Here is an 18,776-nt window from a genome sequence, read left to right as displayed (position 1 = left end):
AGGGTCCGAGTGTCCGATGCAGTCAATGCTTTATAGATGGATAGAATCACTGAATCAGACTGAATAAGAATATAAGAACGATTTTTTTTTGGGTCAGATAGAAGAACGATTATGAACCATCGCCCACCCCCACAAAAAAAGTAACAAAAAAGTTCAAAGGAACGCCAAAATATAAGTATAGAAGAACGATAAATTCATGGATGCATGGCCCATTAATTATGTTTTTTGACGGTGAAAAGACAAAGAGCCTTGTCCATAAAATGCGAATAATGCCGGTCACCCAGACCAAGTCGATTACTGTAGTACTTGACCTTGAAAATACGCTCGGGAATGGACCAGGCTCCTACTAGAGCAAGATCAATACTTACAGAACTCTTCTTTTTCCCAACTCCCAGAGCCCGAAGGAAAGACCTATGCTGTTCATGATGAATGATTGAGTGAACGACGTTGATGGATGAGATTTTTTTTGAAATTTGCTCCATTAACCAGATAGTTTTGTCTTGTTAATTTCTAGTCTCACTTATAAAATTAAAAGTGAGAGATCACACTTTATTCTCTCAAATAGAAAAAAAAATAAAGAAGATCCATTTCCTTTTGGGGCGTGGCCTCGCTCTGTTTATTAACTCAAGAAAGGCAAAAGGAACAATTCTAAAAGGGGTATTACCAATTTACCATTTGACAAATAGATGATTGTCTTAATTTCCCAACGAGAAACCGAAGCATAGCTATACATGCACCTATTAATTATTGCAATGCCAACAAGAATTTATTTTGTAATACCACATTTTCTCAGTCGCAAAATTTGTAATCATTGAAGATATCATAAATTATGATAGTTGACATAATACATATTTTGAAATAAACAGTAAGTAAAATTAATTTAAATCTGGCTTCAGGACAAAATGATACTACATTATCATGCATGATTCTAGGAGCAACTATATAACATCTGATTACAAGGGAAGAAGGGCACAGGCAGAGCACTGCAATATAATGAGAGCATATGAATAAAAGGAGAAACGTTTCTTGTTGGCAACACAAGATCTCCTGAATATGCATGTAGTATAGTCAAGAAAACAAAGATAATTAATAACAATGAGCAGGTAAGGCAAGAAATCTCCAGAATCTGAAATTAAATCTGAATAACAGCGTTTTATTCAAGGAACGTAACGTCATAACGAACATATCGAGGGCTCAAACTGATGATGAGCATTGGTTCCAATCTGAACAAACTAAAATGAACTAAGCGACACTAGATGTATAGCTGTGAGCAAAGAAAAGTGTCACAGACCAAATATACAAGTTTATTTCCTTTCACCAGAGAAACAAACAGGAAACCTACCTATCTTCAGCAATCTTCAGCACGCATCTCACGATCATCATGACAATCACAGTAGTCTCACAGGCCGTGGTGGTCTTCTATCTCCACCATTGGCTTAACCTGAACCTGAGGCATTGGTGAGACGCCACAAGCTCCGTGTCCATCAAGAATAGAACAGGTTCCTTCCGTAGTCTGAGTCTGACCACCAGAAGCAGCTGCATTACTCGCTCCTTCCGAAGCAGCTTCACCTCCTGATCCTAAGATACTGTCATAGGCCGCCGCTACCGGATTGATATGCGGAAAAGGCAAGTACACGCCGTGGATGACGATCTTGACGTTACGTATGACGTCAGCAACCTTGACCCTGACGTAGTTGATTCTCATCGGCGCCATGGTAACTCCTCCACCGGAGGTTGTTATCAGCAACGGCTGGCCACGTTCCAAGGTTGGAAGAGCAGTTCCTACTGGAAGCTTCTCCAGATCTGCGATCGACAAGTAGTGGTTCGGCACGATGTGAAACCTCACGTTGCTGATGTACGAGTGTGAACCAGAGAAGATGGAGAGGTCATCCACGGCGAACACGGTCATGTTATTGAGAGTTACCAGCTCCGCGTACTTCACCTTCATAGCTAGCGCTAGGATGCTGAAGCCGTTGTTGCGGAGCCTGAGCATGGCGTCCCTGAGCATGAGGCGCATCACAGCTGGCTGAACGGTGGCGCCGGGAGTTTGGAGATGCTGACCGGAGCGGTGATCCGGATGGAAGGGAAAGGAGAGCGACGTCATCCTCTCCACGTCGCAAGAAAACGGAGACAGAGGAGAGACGAAGCCTTGGAGACCGTGAACGACGATCATTCCGTTGTTGAAAAGATCCGGCTGCGTGATCTCTACGCCGCCGATGAAGACCTTGGAGGCGGTGGTGTTCGGTTGGATCGAATCGGAAGTGACGGTGATGCAGCGTCCAGGGCTCAAGGTTTCAATCTTGGTGCCGAAAGCGAGTCTGCGAAGGTAATCGATGGTGAACAGGCCTGGAACTATGTGCTCGCGGAGTAGGCTGGGAACGGAGCAAGAGAAGCATGTGCGGAGGGAGGAGTCGGAGGGAGCGAAGATAGTGGAAGGACCGGTCCAGGCGGTGGAAGCGGTGGTGGCAGTGTCGGAGAGCGACGGCGCCGCCGTTGCTAGCTCGTGAAAACCGAGATGTGAGAGGATCGGAGGCAGCAGAGCCGTGTGAGAGAAGAACGAGTGTTCTTGGAGATCATTTGGAGTTGGCGGTGGCGTTGAGAGAGTTGAAGGCGTGAATGATGCTTCGAGTCCTTCAGTAGCAGTGACTTTGGCGCCGCAGAGCATAGCGGCGAAGGAGATTGCAAAGAACAGTGCGAATCGCTTGGAGGAGGTGTTCATGGTCGAGAGAGAAAGGTGATGAATGAATTTCTGAGGTGAGTAGTGGAGAAAGAGTAGTGATGAATGGAGTTTTAAAGTGAGTGAAAATGGAAAAAATGAAGCAAGCGAGAGGTGCAGAGGTATTTATACACGCGGGGAAATGTGATGGCGGGAAAAACGGTTATGAGATGATTGTTGCTCGTTAGGGGAGTGTTGTAAGGCGTGCGTGTTTGTTACGCGATTGTTAGAACGTTCTCGAATCTCTGATATTTTAATTCTGTTATGCATCCTTCACTGCAAGATCACTAGCTCACTACTCCACAATTGTGAAATCATGTGCATTACCCAAACCGAAAATGCCAAGTGCCTTCGATTTAAGTTTTCTACAATAAGATTGAAAAATGGTGCTCCTTGTCAGATTATATATACTCAACATAAATATTATGGATTATTACAAGGCCACCTTATTACAACAATTACAATAATGTATACAGGATCCAAAATTAAATAAATTTGGTGAGATTGTATTTTTTAAAAATTATTTTAAGTGTAACCTTTATTATAAGTGCATGTAAATTTGGAGTTGGGAGTGTTATTATGTTGATAGAGATATGTTCGTCATTTTACATTATACGTCCTCCATTTTTCTTTTCTTTTTGAAAACGAAGTCTTGCATTCCCTTTCGTCTGCTAGCTGCTGCTGTCGCCGTGGGTGTGTTACAATATTTTCGTATTCCCCCAACTTGCACCATATTAATTTTTCATAATAAAGCCACCAACTTAAAATTCTTTCATTTGTTAACTATAATTTGACATTTGTTTGGCAATTTTTTAATGGATTTCAGCGCATTTACATTGATGTAACATTGATTTATAAACAAGTAATATGACGGAATAAAACTGGATTAAGTATATTCAACATACAGTAGTAAACTGATTTGTATCAAGGGTAATTGATAGGTTTTTACTATTTATTTTTTTTTAAATTATATTCATAATGTGGTGAATGGTCGTCAGGCTTTCGCTTTAGATTTGAGAGCATATGCAGTGTGAAGCAAGCTCATTATTATTCTACTATGTAAATGTTCACAAAATTTATTATTTTTTATTTAAATCTTAAATTGTAACAATATTAAAAAATATCGATCTAAAATGTTAATTATTAATATTGATATATTCCTCGTAAATTAATTAGTATCTAACCTGGAAGATAGTAGGAGAGTAGCAGTATTTGGTTTTCATTCCTGTTATCCTGTAGCTGTAGGGTGGGTAAAGATATTTTATATTATTTTCAAAAATAATATTATTAGCCAATTATCCAAAAGCATTGGTGTGATATTTCATATTTGGTTTTAGGTGGACCCAGTCCCGGGTTTGATATCCTGAGGGAGCCATAGAAAAACTTGGAGGTGGAGGCTTCATCTTCACTAGCAGATAACTGTAACAAAATGGCACACTCACTTTCTTCCGTTGCAACGGGTCCCAAACTGGGGTTTTCTTACACTTGTCCATCTTGTATTTGGAAACCGAAGCCTAACCCCAAGGTTACTTGTTCAGCACATAAGAGTAATCCATTGGCTGGTATCGGAATTGGGATTGTAGCATCTTCGGTGGTGGCCTTAACGCCCTTCAATGCTGACGCCACCAGAATCGAATACTACGCCACCACGGCTGAGCCCTTGTGCGAGTACAACTACGTTAAGTCCGGCCTCGGTTACTGTGACATTCTCGAGGGCTTCGGCGATGAGGCCCCCCTCGGCGAGCTCATCAATGTTAGTTACTGCTACCCTGCCATGCCCTCACTTAGTTGGTTAATTAGTTACGGTTGTTACTTGTTATTGTTGTTGTTGCTGCTGAGGGAATGATACCCTGCGCTGCAGGTTCACTATACCGCAAGGTTCGGGGATGAGAGAGTGTTTGATAGCAGCTACAAACGTGGCAGACCTCTCACCATGCGCATTGGTGTTGGCAAGGCAAGTCAACTTTTTTTTTTATCTTTTAGCGAAAGTTAAATTATTGATTTCACTATAAACATGGTTTAATTAATTAATTGCTGAGAGCTGAGTTGAGTTGGGACTTGGGACTAACTATTCAAGTATGTATTTGTTAAGGAAAAATATAGGTAACTAATAACATTTTTGAACAATGTGTGAACAATGTGAATTAATAGGGTTAAAAGAGTAAATTTAATGAGTAGCATTAAATTAAGGTGTAGTGTTCTTGTATTTGATTGGTGATTGTTCATGTTGTTTAAGATAATCATTATTCCCCTAGTACTCCCCATTTGTCAAGTGCAGGTGATTAAGGGGCTGGATCAGGGAATTTTAGGTGGGGAAGGAGTGCCTCCAATGAGGATAGGTATGCAATATTTTGAGTTTCTTATTTCTTATCTCACTTGCGTCTTATCCATTTTCAATGATTTAATGATTTACTTTTTGACCAGGTGGGAAACGCAAACTCAAGATCCCTCCAATGTTAGCTTATGGCCCTGAACCTGCTGGATGCTTCTCAGGTTATTTGTATTTCATTTCATCCCCTGGCTTACTTGTTTCAGAAAACGTATTTTTTTTTTTATCATACTTACTCCATCTACATGAGATTTTTGTGTTATTGATTGAGATTTTGACTTGGTTTGTCATTTTGTTTATAGGTGACTGCAACATACCCGGCAATGCAACTCTTCTATATGACATTAATTTTGTTGGTATTTATTCTGGTAATAGAAAGTGAAGGAGGTCCAAATTGATCAGATACATATATGCATACGAACTACACATGGATCAAGTGAGTTTCCTTCATCCTTTTAGAATACTAATTAACCTTAGATTAGATTTCTCATAAGAGAGTCATTGATAATTAACTGTGAGTGTATTGCTAATTGTCTAATTTTATCTTATAATAGCGTAAAACCTTTGAAACTATACATAAAAAATGGTGTTACTTCTCTGGTCTGGCTTATATCTAAAAAATAGGAATAGTTTTAACTTTTAATTTTCTGATAGTCAAGAGCAATGAAATGCCCCTTTTTTTTTTTGGGCTAGAGAGTGTTGATCAAATTGTTTGGCAGAATCTCCTTCGTGATTCCAGCTACCTCAAGTTACTGTTCCTGGTTGGTGCTGTTGGACCCAACTGATCTCGATGCCCTTTTTTTGAGAGCAGCGAGCAATCTTTCCTGATGATATAGACTACACAAGTGGTGTATCTCTGCACATTACATATAATTTGAGAGAGAAAATTCATCAATTCTTCACATCTTGTCAATACTACTTAATATGCTTTTATGCATGGATGGAGCAAACCTTGAGTAGTTTTTTTTTGCACACCTAAAATAGCTAATTATAAAATGATGTTGATGGGGGGCTGGTAATATAATAATAATAAGGATGATGATAATAAACATCAACCGAGTAATGAATGCTGTCGGATTCTCCTTACTGGCCAGAGTTACACTTTGTTAGGATCTAGTAAAGGCTGAGGGAAATACAGAAAAGGCAAAGCAAAAAAAAGGTAAAGATGATTCCAACCTCACGTTGATTGAGAGAAAAGGATATGCCTTCCTTCTTCATTATTGTTCCAGTTCATTATGGAACCAAGATGGCTAGGATTTAGAAATTTAATTTCAAGTATGAATGTTTTCTTGAACACGAGCCCCAATGCAGTATCTCTTTCGGTGACAAGAGGGGCCGAATGCTCCAGAACTAGGCAGCAAGCAATCGTGCCTAGTACCCTAAATTGCATTTATTATTACGATTTTGGAGATTCAATCAGGAATTTGACTCGAATTTACTATTTTTGACTTCAACTAAACATGCTTATTTTACCATTTCAACCTTGCTGGCCCAATCTATTTACAAGGAGTGATTATTTTACACGCAAGCCAGGTCCATTGCAGTTAGAAAAGAAGGCCATTACAACACAATAACAATCTCTTGACTTCAGATCAAGGCCCACCAGAGCCATCTACTGCAAGAAAAGTAATAGAGTGCACTGTGAACAGTTCAGGACCATTGTAGCGAAAATGAGGAAAGCACTGATCATAATTCACAACAACGTCTCTTTGTCATTAAAAGAAAAGTGTACATACACTCGTCGAGAACAAAAATAAAAAGGAAAGAAGAAGTTATTTTTGTCTACATGATGGAGCAGGCATTAGGGTTGTCATCACTGAAGATGTTGATGTAAGGATCTTCATATGTTGCAACAGTTGCAGTGGCAGCAGTGGTCTCAAGTCTTCTAACATGGCCAGGAGGGGCCTTTTTGTCATAAGCATGAGCAGCATATGGCTGAGCCACCAAGTTGTAAGGCACATAAGGCCAAATCTCAGCTCTCTTCCCTGTTGACTTAGCCTTCTTCAGCACCTTGCTTGATTCCACATACCCTGTTACTGTCACCTTCTGCTGTTTACGGTTTATCTCCACTGACTTTACCCCTGCAATTCACAGTTTCATTTTGAATTGAACATGCAGTGGAAAACAAACAAAGAAAGAATGTAAACTCACCACTCATTGAAGAGAGGGCTTTCTTGACCTTGAGCTCACATCCATCACAGTCCATTCTCACCTTAAGCTCCACTGTCTGCAACTGCTTCTTCTTCTTCTTGTGGTGGTGCTGGCTACTGCTCACTAGATCAGACAAGTACTCCAGAGTTCCAGAAACTCCCATTTCTCTCTGTTTATTCACAACTCAAATATGAGAATATATGATCACAGTAAATAACTAGAGAAAAGAGGGGAAGTAAAGGGGGTGTGGTGTGGCAGGATACAGGGTAGCATATATATGCTATATTGAAAACAGAAAGAAGGTTACAAGGAACTTTCTTCAAGGAAAAAATGGATTCCTTCCTTACCTTGTAATAATGGTTGCTGCTCTCTGCTCTATGAAGAAGTTGTTTATTTTGTTTGAGATCTTTAAGACAGGACATACTTATAGACGAGTTTCATCAGATTCAAACAGAGGAAAGGTCGTGTGGCCCCCACCCAACACCAGTAAACTTAAGTGCCCTCTCATTTTGCTTTTCAGATCATATTAAACACCATAACATAAATAGTAGTATTACAATTTTGATAACAGGCCTTTTTATTTGTCAAATGTTTTTTAAGGTGGTGATTCAGTCCACAAGACTTTTTAACAGTTTCACTTCACAGTATAAACAGAGAAACGTCCAGCCTTAATCCTGTGACTATTTATGATAATCTTTTACTGTTTTAAGAAATGAAGAATTTTGATTTAAAATATTAAATTTTTAAGTAATTTGAGAAATGAAAGTGGAATGAAGATAAATCGCTTGTTTAATAGAAAGAATAAAAATTAGAATGAGATTTAATTCTGATACCATATTAGTCCATAGATTCTTTTTAATATTAAATCAGTAAAAGAAGTGTTGAGTTAGCTTTAACTTGTCATGCTGAACACAAGGCTAAATGGTATTTCTTTTTGGCGTTAAATAAGGCAAAAACGAAAAGACGAAAAAGAGTTTATATGTAGTGATATACAAATTGTTTTATCTCTCTTTATTCTTTAAAATAATCTCATTTTTGTCTTGTTTAAACACCAAAATGAAATGATATCAATTAACCATGTGTTTAGCGTGAGAAATCAGAACTAGCTCGACATTTTGTTCATTGACTCAATGTCGAAAAAGATCCAAGGATTAATACGGTGTCTGAAGTTGAACTTTAGGACCAGTATAATAATTTAAATCTAATGGACTAAAATAGTAAAAATCATAATTTTAAAGACTACTGTCGAGATTTAATCAAAATTAGTATAAAATAATTATTTTAAAAAAGAAAAATATAGATATTTATAAAGTATTTTTATTAGACATATTCATAAAAAGGACATTTTTATTAGACATATTTATAAAAATACTTCTATTAAATACAGTTATAAATAAAAATTGACAAAAGTTAATAGAATCTTTGTTGGTTACGCAGTGGAATTGTTTTAAAAATATTTAATGAACTTATAGTTTCTTATATACACGTATAGAAACTTGTTGTTGGGATATAAAAGGTTTTCTATTAATAGATAAATTATATTATCAAGTTGAAGCAGATAAGAAAGAAGAAGTTATTGTCTTTGGAGATTAACAGTTATACCACCAGGTCCGAGTAGATAAGTTTATGTTTATTATATTGTTTATATCCACTTGGGTTCGATCTAATTTATATACATATGAAGAAAAAAGACACTCACAAAAGTACTCATAAGTAAATGACTACGCACATGTAAGTATAAATATATTGCATGCATGTCCATATCAACCTAATTAGTTTACATAGAAAAAAAGGTTGAGATTCGTTAATTTTAAACTAGTTAACCAAAAAATCATGATCAACAAAGTAATCTGAGAACTTCATACATGCCTTTTTCTTCTTTCTTTTTTTCTTTAAATATATAATTATGTCAAGGGTAATTGAAACGCTTCATTGCGCAAAAAGTGTAAAACAGTAAGTCCTTTTTCCATGGAAAAATTGTCAAACTATGAAGCTTTTTTAATACAATTATGGACCCGCGTGTCCCTTTTTATTTCGTTTCTTTTCATACTTTTTCCTTCCCTACCTTGATTTTAAACAACGAACCTTCTAATTTTAATTTCACTCGAAACACACCTTATAACATGTTGATAACTAAGAAGATAATTCAAGTGCCAAAACACCTTTTCATGAAGTGAAATCCAACGGTTAGTGAAAATGATTTTTATATCCCTATATGTTTCCCGCGCAAACCCCTTTAATAAAGAATGTTTTGTACCAATAATTGGTGCAAATAAATTTTACAAAAAAAAAACTTGTACCAATATTACAACTTTGCAAAATTTTGTTTATGTAACGAATTTCAGAATTTGGTTCATCAGTGACAGAAGGCTGAAGCTACGAACGCGTTTGGTTGGAACATTCACAAGCACAGCTGTGTTAGGAGTTGGTGCATGTGTAATGTTGAATTCCGAAAAAAATGAGTATTTAGTTTTTGTTAATGTGTATTTTAATACAAGAATCAAAGGAAGACCACGGTTTTCGAAGCTTCTTTGATCCACCACCTCAAAGCCAATTTTTTTTTTATTTTTTAATTAAGAGATCGAAGAGAAAGAGGACAACCTATATACGTTGTTTGATTACTAGCTAGCATTATCCAAAAGGAACAATTTCTTAGCTTACATATAATTTTTGGCGTTAATAATTCTACTAAATAATTACATTAAATCAGTGATTGTTGTTTTAAATGGGAACCGTATGCTTACCAAAACAAAAACAAAGAGGAATTCGGGTCAGACTTAGTTTTCCAGATACTTTTTAGAACCACTGCAAATTTGTAAACATTTCCTTTGTTTTTATTTATTTGTTGTTGTTGAAAAGAGGGGCTAATTTTTTTTTTTTAATATTGGTAAAAAATATGTGTTACACACTTACACCAAATTATTTGACTTCATGTGAATTTTACTTTGCTATAGAAAATTTGTTTTACTTTTCAGAAGATATTGATGTTTTGTCTAAAAAATTGTTTAATTAATTTAAAAAAAAATGTCATTGACATTTTTACTATTTTTTTAAGGTGGAAATTCAGGTAAAGTCGATTTCACATGAAATTGATGATTGAGAGTCGTTAGATGATTTGATTGATTTGACTAAATTTTCATCTAATGGCTCTCAACTATCTACTTCGACTGCACTTGAATTTTTACATCTTTTTATTTTAAAATTATTAAAGTATAAAACGCACTGTCGTTTTGTTTTTATATATGTTTTTTTAATTATTAAAATAGAAAATGGCGTTTTTTAATTAAAGTTACGATGTTTTCACAGTTTAACACAACACATGTTTTTTTATGAAAATTCAGGTGCAGTTTTCACCATATTTTTTTCGTTTTTGCTTGGTTCTCAATTATTGACAACCAAAATTTATATGTATATGGTATTGCATATGTTTAATTTGAGTAAGATTTTTATATGAAAATTCATGTAAATTGTCTTTTTTGTTATCAGCTATCGGTTTAATCATGTCTCAAATAATGGAGTTGCGCGTCTAAAAGAAGAGTACTGGTGGTAGCAACAAAAGCAAGGAGAATAATAAAGAAAAGAAAAGAAAAAAAAAATTGTTAATTTGACTAATTTTATAGGTACGTTCCTTATACTACCTACTAGCTACCTACTTTATTTTATGTTCGCCATACAAGTATATTATTTTGAGAAAGGAGGAATTTTTTTGCTACTTGTGATTTTTTTTTTGTCTAAATGGTTTAAAAGTAAAAATAAAAAAAGTAAAATTATTTATTCTTTTATTTGTAAATTTTATATTTAAAATTTAAAAACCATAAANATTAAAATAAAACAGGAGATATCCAAAAATAATATACACAAATATAGTACATATATATAAACTACTCTATTATTTTTTCCCAATATTCATGTCGCTAGACACATAGCATCATTCAATGCCTGTCTCTTAAACTTTGGAGTTGATACCATACGTTGATGACAAATAATAATTGCTATAATAAACTTAGGAAAGTGGATTTAAATATTTAATGGTTCCTCTAGATTTGAAAATTAACATAGCGCATAAAACAGATCACTAAAATTAACTATTAATATAAAATATATCTTAAAATATAAATATATATTAAATATAAATTAAATTATATATATATTTAATTATTTATACAAAAATTTATTGATGATTAATTGTAGTATACAAATAATATTTTTTATAATTAAATATACGATATAAATGAAATTCAAGTTTATTTTTTTTAATGGATTTCTGTTAAGTGTTATGCATTGTTATGAATTATTAGAGTATATAGTATTGATATATAGAGTTTATTTTTTTTTCTAAACAATAATATATAAATCGGAGGATAAAATTTGTGAGGAAGAGAAAACTTAGCCTCTGATTTATGCTTAAACATGATTGATGAATAAATTAAACTCTAGTTATTGTGTGTGCAATTTTTTTTTTTTTTGTCAAATGTGTAACAAATCAAAAGATAGATTTTATAGTTAAAAAAATAAAAAAATTTTAAAAATCCAAATCAGTGGGTCAGAAGTGAAGATTAAAAAACCTCCGATTTTTGTCATACTAAATCAAACCCTTCAATTTGTTAACACTTGTCTTCCTGATTAACCCTCAAAACTCTAATAATGATGGATAACACATCAATTTTTTTAATATCAAAATTAAAAAATGAATTATCAGCGTCCAAACATATATATATATTATATGGTGGCCACTATGGCCTATTATATCTACCTGACTCAGCCAATTCCACAAAAGTGTTATACACACTATAGAAATTGTTGCCTCTACCTAAAAGACGATCAATATATTTACATATATAGTGGGTGCATATATATGGACAAAGCCATCAGTAGTACAAACCTTTATGGAATTTGGAGTTAATTCTAATCTTTTTTGATATGTTGGAGTTAATACTAACGCAATACAACAAAATTAATTAGTACAATAATGGCCATTGTTAAACGCTATTGGTTTAAAAAAAAAGCAGGTCGAAATGGACATATATAATGAGGTTAGAGACCATGCGTCACCCTTAGAGGTTAGAGAATTCTTCAAATAGCCACAATGAGGTCAAATTGATCGAGATGGCCGACGTACGTGTATTCAGATTTAATTATTGAATGTTAAATAAAATGCTAAACATACAATTTGTGTTATGCAAGTTGCTACTTCTATAAGCTAGAAATTAACATGGCCTTCTGGATAAGAGTGAATGACCAATGAGTTATCTACTCAATAAAAAGATAAACAATAAGTTATTTCTGCTTCTTGATGAAAAAGTTTGAGCTTTGTCTGTCATAATTTTATATGCATTATTAGTATAATCGCTGCTTTGATTTACATTTTAGTTTTGAAATATTAATCTAATCCTATTTAGGGATAGATAAGCTAAGGGTAGGGATGGAAGATTGATCTATTTTTTCAATAAAGCTAGCATTATTAAGGGGATTTCAATTTCAAATATATCGAATTTTTGTAATGTTAAAAAGATAAAAAAAAAAAAAATAGTCATGCTATACATATAAGTCGTTTTGATTTATAAGTCTTATAAGTTGGACCAACCTAACAGAAGCTATACTTATCCACAAAAACGTGTTAACACGGGCATCACATTTTCAAAGCGCTCCTTCACCATTAAGAACAACACTTCTTCTTCTTCCTCCATAAAAATCATAACTGTTATTTTTTCTTCGCGTTTCTCCTCCTCCTCTTCTTCTTCCTTCTTCTTCTCCTTTTTCTTTGTGTTTCTCTTCCTTTTTCTTCGCGTGTTTTATCTTCATCGTCGTGTTTCTCCTCCTTCTTCTTCTTTTGATTTTGCAACATTATGTATTTTTTTTTGTTTGTTTGGTATTTTCCTCCCAAAAAGAATTATGAGAATATGAAATAAGAAGATAATAAGAAGAACAGCAGAAGAGGAGGAAGAAGATGAAGAGTTCTGAATTATGTAGAACTTATCAGAATAAAAATACACCCAAATATTTTCGTGTTACACCCAAATATCTTCATTTTACACCCAAATTTGCTACAAATACAGAAATGAGTTATGTTATATGTATACTAAAATCAACCACCAAAGTCAGCCACCAGTATAAAATACATACTGGAATACAAATAATACATTGAAAATAAATTAAAACACACATATATTTATACACAAATACATTAGTGCTTGATTTTAGTGGCTGATTTTAGTGTACAAAAAACATTTTTGCACAAAAAAAATATTTTCGCATTTTTTCTTCTTCTTTTCCTTATTTCTTTCTTTCTTTCTTTTAGTTAAATAAATGTAAGTTCATCCTCTTCCAAAAAATTTTGCAGCATTATGTGTTTCTTCTTTTTCTTTGTTTGATTTTTTTATTTTTATTCTTGTTACGAAAGTAAAACAAGAAGAAACTTGAAAAGGTAAAACAAAAAGAAAAAGATGAATAAGAAAAAAAAAGAAGAAGATGGTGATAATGATGAAAAAAAAGAAAAGAACCAGCAGAAGATGAGGAGAAAGAAGAAGAGTTCTGAATTATACAAAACTTATCAGAATAAAAATACACCCAAAATTTCTTAAAATACATCCAAATATTTTCGTGTTACACTTAAATATCTTCGTTTTAGACCCAAATTTGCTGCAAATACAGAGAAATAAGTTATGCTACGTGTACACTAAAATTAGCCACCAAAGGTAGCCATCAGTATAAAATACATACTAGAATACAAATATACATTGAAAATAAATTAAACAACACTTGTATTTATACACAAATACATTGGTGACTAATTTTAATGGTTAATTTTAGTGTACAAATAGCATTTTTGTACAGAAAAATGTTTCCTCTAATGCTGTATTTTTTTCTTCTTCTTTTTCTTATTTCTTTCTTTCTTTTAGTTAAATGAATGTAAGTTCATCATTTTTTAAGTAATTTTGGAGCATTATGTGTTTCTTCTTCTTCTTTGTTTGATTTTTTGTTTTTATTCTTGTTAAGAGAGTAAAACAAGAAGAAACTTGAGAAGGTAAAACAAAGAAAAAGATGAATAAGAAAAAAAGAAGAAGAAGATGGTGATGATGATGAAAAAGAAAGAAGTAACAGAAGATGAGGAGGGGGAAGAGAAAGAGTTCTAAATTATGCAGAACTTATCAAAATAAAACTACATCCAAAATTCTATAAAATACACCAAAATATCTTTGTTTTACACCAAAATTTGCTGTAAATATAGAAATGAGTTATGTTACGTGTACACTAAAATTAGCCATCAAAGTCAGCCACCAGTATAAAATACATACTGAAATATAAATATACATTAAAAATAAATTAAATCACACATGTATTTATACACAAATACATTGGTGGCTAATTTTAGTAGCTGATTTTAGTATACAAATAGCATTTTTGTACAGAAAAATGTTTCCTCTAATACTATATTTTTTTCTTCTGAATTGAACCACACCTCAGCCACTTGATTGGATTCAAAACAATAAAAGGAGGAGAAGACTTGTATGAGAAAAACGCTTGTATGTGGAGAACAAACTGCTCATCAATGTCATAGAAGGGCTGAAAAATACACCCAAAATACACCATATTAAAACAAGCATAAACTATAGAATACAAATAGAACTATAAAACCATCATAAAAAATAACAAAAATCAGATTCATGAATCATCATTAAACAGAAACTAAAATAATTCAACTAAAAGAATAAGACAATTCATCCTCAGGAGATGAAAAGTTATAAACTATAAATGCACCCAAATTTTCCTAAAATGCACCCAAATTTTCCTAAAATACACCCAAATATTCCTTATTTACACCCAAACGTCTAATATAAAATGTAGAAAATTCATCAGAACTAGTACATTAGATTCAATTCAAACAAAGAATAATAAACAACAAATTTCACAGACAAGATTCACACATTATTCAACAACACAATTATAAACAACTAACTGGATTCAAATTCAAATTCAATTATTAACTGGAATTAAACCACACCTCAAGAACTTTATTGGATTCAAATTCAAAATTTACTTCGCTCTGGTTCAGCTGATAATCTGAAATTGAATCATCCATTATCTTCAAAACGATTTCAGAGCTTAATTTCAGAAACAATGAAAAACGAGAAAAACGAAGAAAGAGAACAGAGAGAAACTTACGTAAACGACGAAGGAGAAGGAAGAGAGAAACGCACGAAAGAGATCGAAGAGAGAAGACAAGAAAACGCAGAAGGAATTCAAAAAAGGAAATGAAATCCTTTCGAAAAAGGAATTTATATATTTGCGCGTTGATTAATTGAAAAATCTATTAAGAATGCGCATGAAATATATATGCCATAAGAGGCGCATTTTAGGGATTAGGAATTTTTAGAACTTGTATGACTTGTATAGTGAAAAGGCTTGTATGTGGAGATTAATAAAAAAAAATAGTCAAAATTTATCTTATTTATCATTCATTAATTATCACAATAATTAATAAATACTAGATAAAATAAGTTAGGGCTGTTTTTGACTAAGTTTCTTTAGTTATTAAATATTTCCGATTTTATAACGATAAACAGGCCCAATAAACCAAATTTGATTTAAATAACTTCACCATCCTGCATGGCCCTTTTCATATAACATCAACACTATAGAAAGCTCTCACTTTTGGAAAAAGTAGGGTGCAAAGAGAAAGCAAAGCAAGGGTAAAAACAAACTAGAGGCGAAAAAAAAACGCACCATCAAAAGCATAGTAGGTGAGAAATGAAAGAGAAATATCCATCAACAATACCAAAATATCTATACGCATGTAAGCTTTGTATTTTGTGATAACATCACTTATTCCAAACTTAAATTAATAAGTAGAAATATATTAATAATTATATATCTAATATATTCTTTTACAAAATAATTAAAACATCAACTCTATGTGCATGTATAAGTTTATTTATTTTTGGTTTGCTTTGAATTTTAAATTTTTAATTATAAAAAATTTAATACCATATAATAAAATTAATTATTTTAAAAATTTAAACTAAATAAAAATTAATAAATCATTATATATTTAACCGTCTAAATTATTATCAAAAGCAATAATATTAATAATTATTAGAGGTAGATTGTTCAGATCCTGTGTGACATAGGCTTTATATAACATTTCATCGACCATCATATATATGAAGTAAGAACTTAAAATCTCGTACTACATCATTTGGTGCATCACCATATGATCGTATTACATTATTGTGATTACGATTTGCATCATTTTGCAACGAACCATCAAAACAATTTGAACTTTGATGCAAAAAGTTTGAAATCAAAACAAAATGTTCCAAAAAATGATGAAAATAAAGCTATAATATTTTTTTTGTATATCAAGTTCATTCACCTTCTTTCACTTCTTTAATTAATTAGCTAACTCCATACTCCCAAGGTACATACAACCAACTCATTATGAACATGGAAGTTCAAACTTCTAGAATTTGTTTAATTTGTCCACACGAGTGGCACATGATTATGGATTTATGTCTATTAAACGTAGGAAAAAGCTACATGAATATATTTTTCATTGTGAGTGCTTTGGTTCCTTTTGGATTGTAGATTGATTCTTTTTTGTTTATGAAAAGGAGACACTTTAATTTAGGAAATGGGGAGGGAAGGTGGCGTAAGAACACCTCTCTAGTCCTTTTTCATCATTCCCATTGCAAGCCACTTATATAACTTTTTAAGCTTCTTTCTTGTTCTGCTCCTTAATTTTTCATTCATACCTTCATGCTTCATCACTTTTGTATGCTAACAAGCTATCTTAATGAAACTAATTTGATTGCTTCCCGAATTTCAACTTTAAACATACAGATAATTTTAAATTACACATAATCTATTCAATTTCCATGTCATTTTTTTAATGCACCAATATAATAGACGACAGTGGAGAGGACGTGCATGATTGTTTTATGGAAAAATCATACTGATACCCATAAACTCCAGTTTCTTTATAAAGTATATATAATAGCGAATACATTTTAATGTCACTTTAATAATTTATTTTGGTTGAATATCTGTCACTCTCACATGTATATATCTTACAAGTAATAATAGAATTAATTGCTACTTATTAATGAACGAGTTTGTAATGAACTCTTAATTTTGTAATGATAGAGAGACAATAACCCAAAATTATTTTATTTAATTTAATATTTATAATTTTATACATATAATATTTATAATTATATAATTATTATTTCTAATATTACTCAAACAAAAACAACAACAACAAAGTTTTGTTCTACTAAGTGGGGTCGGCTACATAAATCAAACAATGTCATTGTGCTCTGTCATGTATCATATCTACAGAGAGATCGTTTACATGTAGATCTCGTTTGACCACCTCCTGGATGGTCTTCTTAGGTCTTCCTCTGTCTTTCGCTCTTTGTCCATCTTCCATCTCATCCACTCTCCTGACTGGATGTTCTATCGGTCTTCTTCTCACATGTCCAAACCACCTGAGACGCGATTCAACCATCTTTTCCACAATGGGTGCTACTCCAACTCTCTCCCTTATATCTTCATTCCTTATTTTATCCAATCGCGTATGACCACTCATCCATCTCAACATCTTCATCTCTGCCACACTCAGCTTATGTTCGTATTCCCCTTTAGCCGCTCAACACTCCGTACCATACAGCATAGCCGGTCTTATAGCGGTGCGATAGAATTTACCTTTAAGTTTTAAAGGCACTTTTTTGTCGCATATAAAACCAGATGCACTCCGCCATTTTGACCAACCTGCTTAGATCCTATGATTTACATCCTGTTCAATCTCTCCATTATCCTGTATGATGCACCCAAGATACTTAAAACTTTTAACTTTTCGTAGGATGTTTTCTCCAATCTTCACCTCTATATTGAGGTTTTCCCTTCTCAGAATGAACTTACATTCCATATATTCCGTCTTGCTACGGCTTATGCGTAGACCATACACTTCTAAAGCTTCTCTCCATAACTCCAACTTCTTATTTAGGTCTTCCCTTGACTCTCCCATAAAGACGATATCATCGGCAAAAAGCATGCACCATGACACAGGCTCTTGGATGTGCTCTGTAAGTACTTCCAAGACTAATGTGAAAAGGTATGGATTTAAAGATATCCCTGGTATAATCCTATACTAATAGGGAATTCTTCTGTCACACCACCTTGGGTCTTCACACTAGTTGTGGCCCCATCATACATGTCTTTAATTGCCTGAATATATGCGATCCTTACTCTCATCTTTTCTAAAACCTTCCATAAGACCTCACTTGGTACTCTATCATACGCTTTTTCCAAATCAATAAACACCATATGTAGATCCCTTTTATTACTACGATGCCTCTCCATCATCCTTCTTAATAGGTATATCGCTTCATTGGTAGATCTTCCTGGCATAAATCCAAATTGGTTCTCTGTTACTTGTGTCTCTTTTCTCAACCTCCGTTCTATCACCCTTTCCCATAACTTCATAGTATGACTCATAAGCTTAATCCCTCTATAGTTTCCGCAACTTTGTATATCCCCCTTATTCTTATAGATAGGTACCAAGGTACTCTTTCTCTACTC

General features: G+C 33.4%; 3 protein-coding genes across 4 annotated transcripts; 1 reads left to right on the top strand and 2 right to left on the bottom strand.

Annotated features, from left to right (window-relative positions):
* Window positions 1-1,269: 1,269 nt before the first annotated feature.
* On the bottom strand, window positions 1,270-2,772 carry LOC107480399 (fasciclin-like arabinogalactan protein 21). The gene has a single exon (XM_021138894.2). It carries the CDS (start codon window positions 2,717-2,719, stop codon window positions 1,400-1,402), a length of 1,320 nt encoding a protein of 439 aa, XP_020994553.1. The 5' UTR covers window positions 2,720-2,772; the 3' UTR covers window positions 1,270-1,399.
* A 1,293-nt stretch (window positions 2,773-4,065) lies between these two features.
* On the top strand, window positions 4,066-5,940 carry LOC107480400 (photosynthetic NDH subunit of lumenal location 4, chloroplastic). 2 transcript variants are annotated; one of them, XM_016100527.3, is made up of 6 exons: window positions 4,066-4,469; window positions 4,578-4,670; window positions 4,995-5,055; window positions 5,141-5,209; window positions 5,348-5,481; window positions 5,765-5,940. In XM_016100527.3, the coding sequence occupies exons 1-5, from the start codon at window positions 4,146-4,148 to the stop codon at window positions 5,425-5,427; spliced, it is 627 nt and encodes a 208-aa protein (XP_015956013.1). In that variant the 5' UTR covers window positions 4,066-4,145; the 3' UTR covers window positions 5,428-5,481; window positions 5,765-5,940. The 2 variants fall into 2 exon arrangements, with proteins under 2 accessions (XP_015956013.1, XP_020994554.1); XM_021138895.2 differs by having other exon boundaries at window positions 5,739-5,940.
* A 794-nt stretch (window positions 5,941-6,734) lies between these two features.
* LOC107480401 (heavy metal-associated isoprenylated plant protein 23) lies at window positions 6,735-7,687 on the bottom strand. The gene is made up of 3 exons (XM_016100529.3): window positions 7,544-7,687; window positions 7,197-7,365; window positions 6,735-7,126 (listed from the first exon to the last, which is right to left on the bottom strand). Exons 1-3 carry the CDS (start codon window positions 7,616-7,618, stop codon window positions 6,828-6,830), a joined length of 543 nt encoding a protein of 180 aa, XP_015956015.1. The 5' UTR covers window positions 7,619-7,687; the 3' UTR covers window positions 6,735-6,827.
* Window positions 7,688-18,776: the final 11,089 nt, after the last annotated feature.

The sequence above is a fragment of the Arachis duranensis genome, chromosome 3, assembly GCF_000817695.3.
Source record: "Arachis duranensis cultivar V14167 chromosome 3, aradu.V14167.gnm2.J7QH, whole genome shotgun sequence".
Taxonomy (NCBI): Eukaryota; Viridiplantae; Streptophyta; class Magnoliopsida; order Fabales; family Fabaceae; genus Arachis; species Arachis duranensis.
This window is presented reverse-complemented; position numbering and strand designations above follow the sequence as displayed.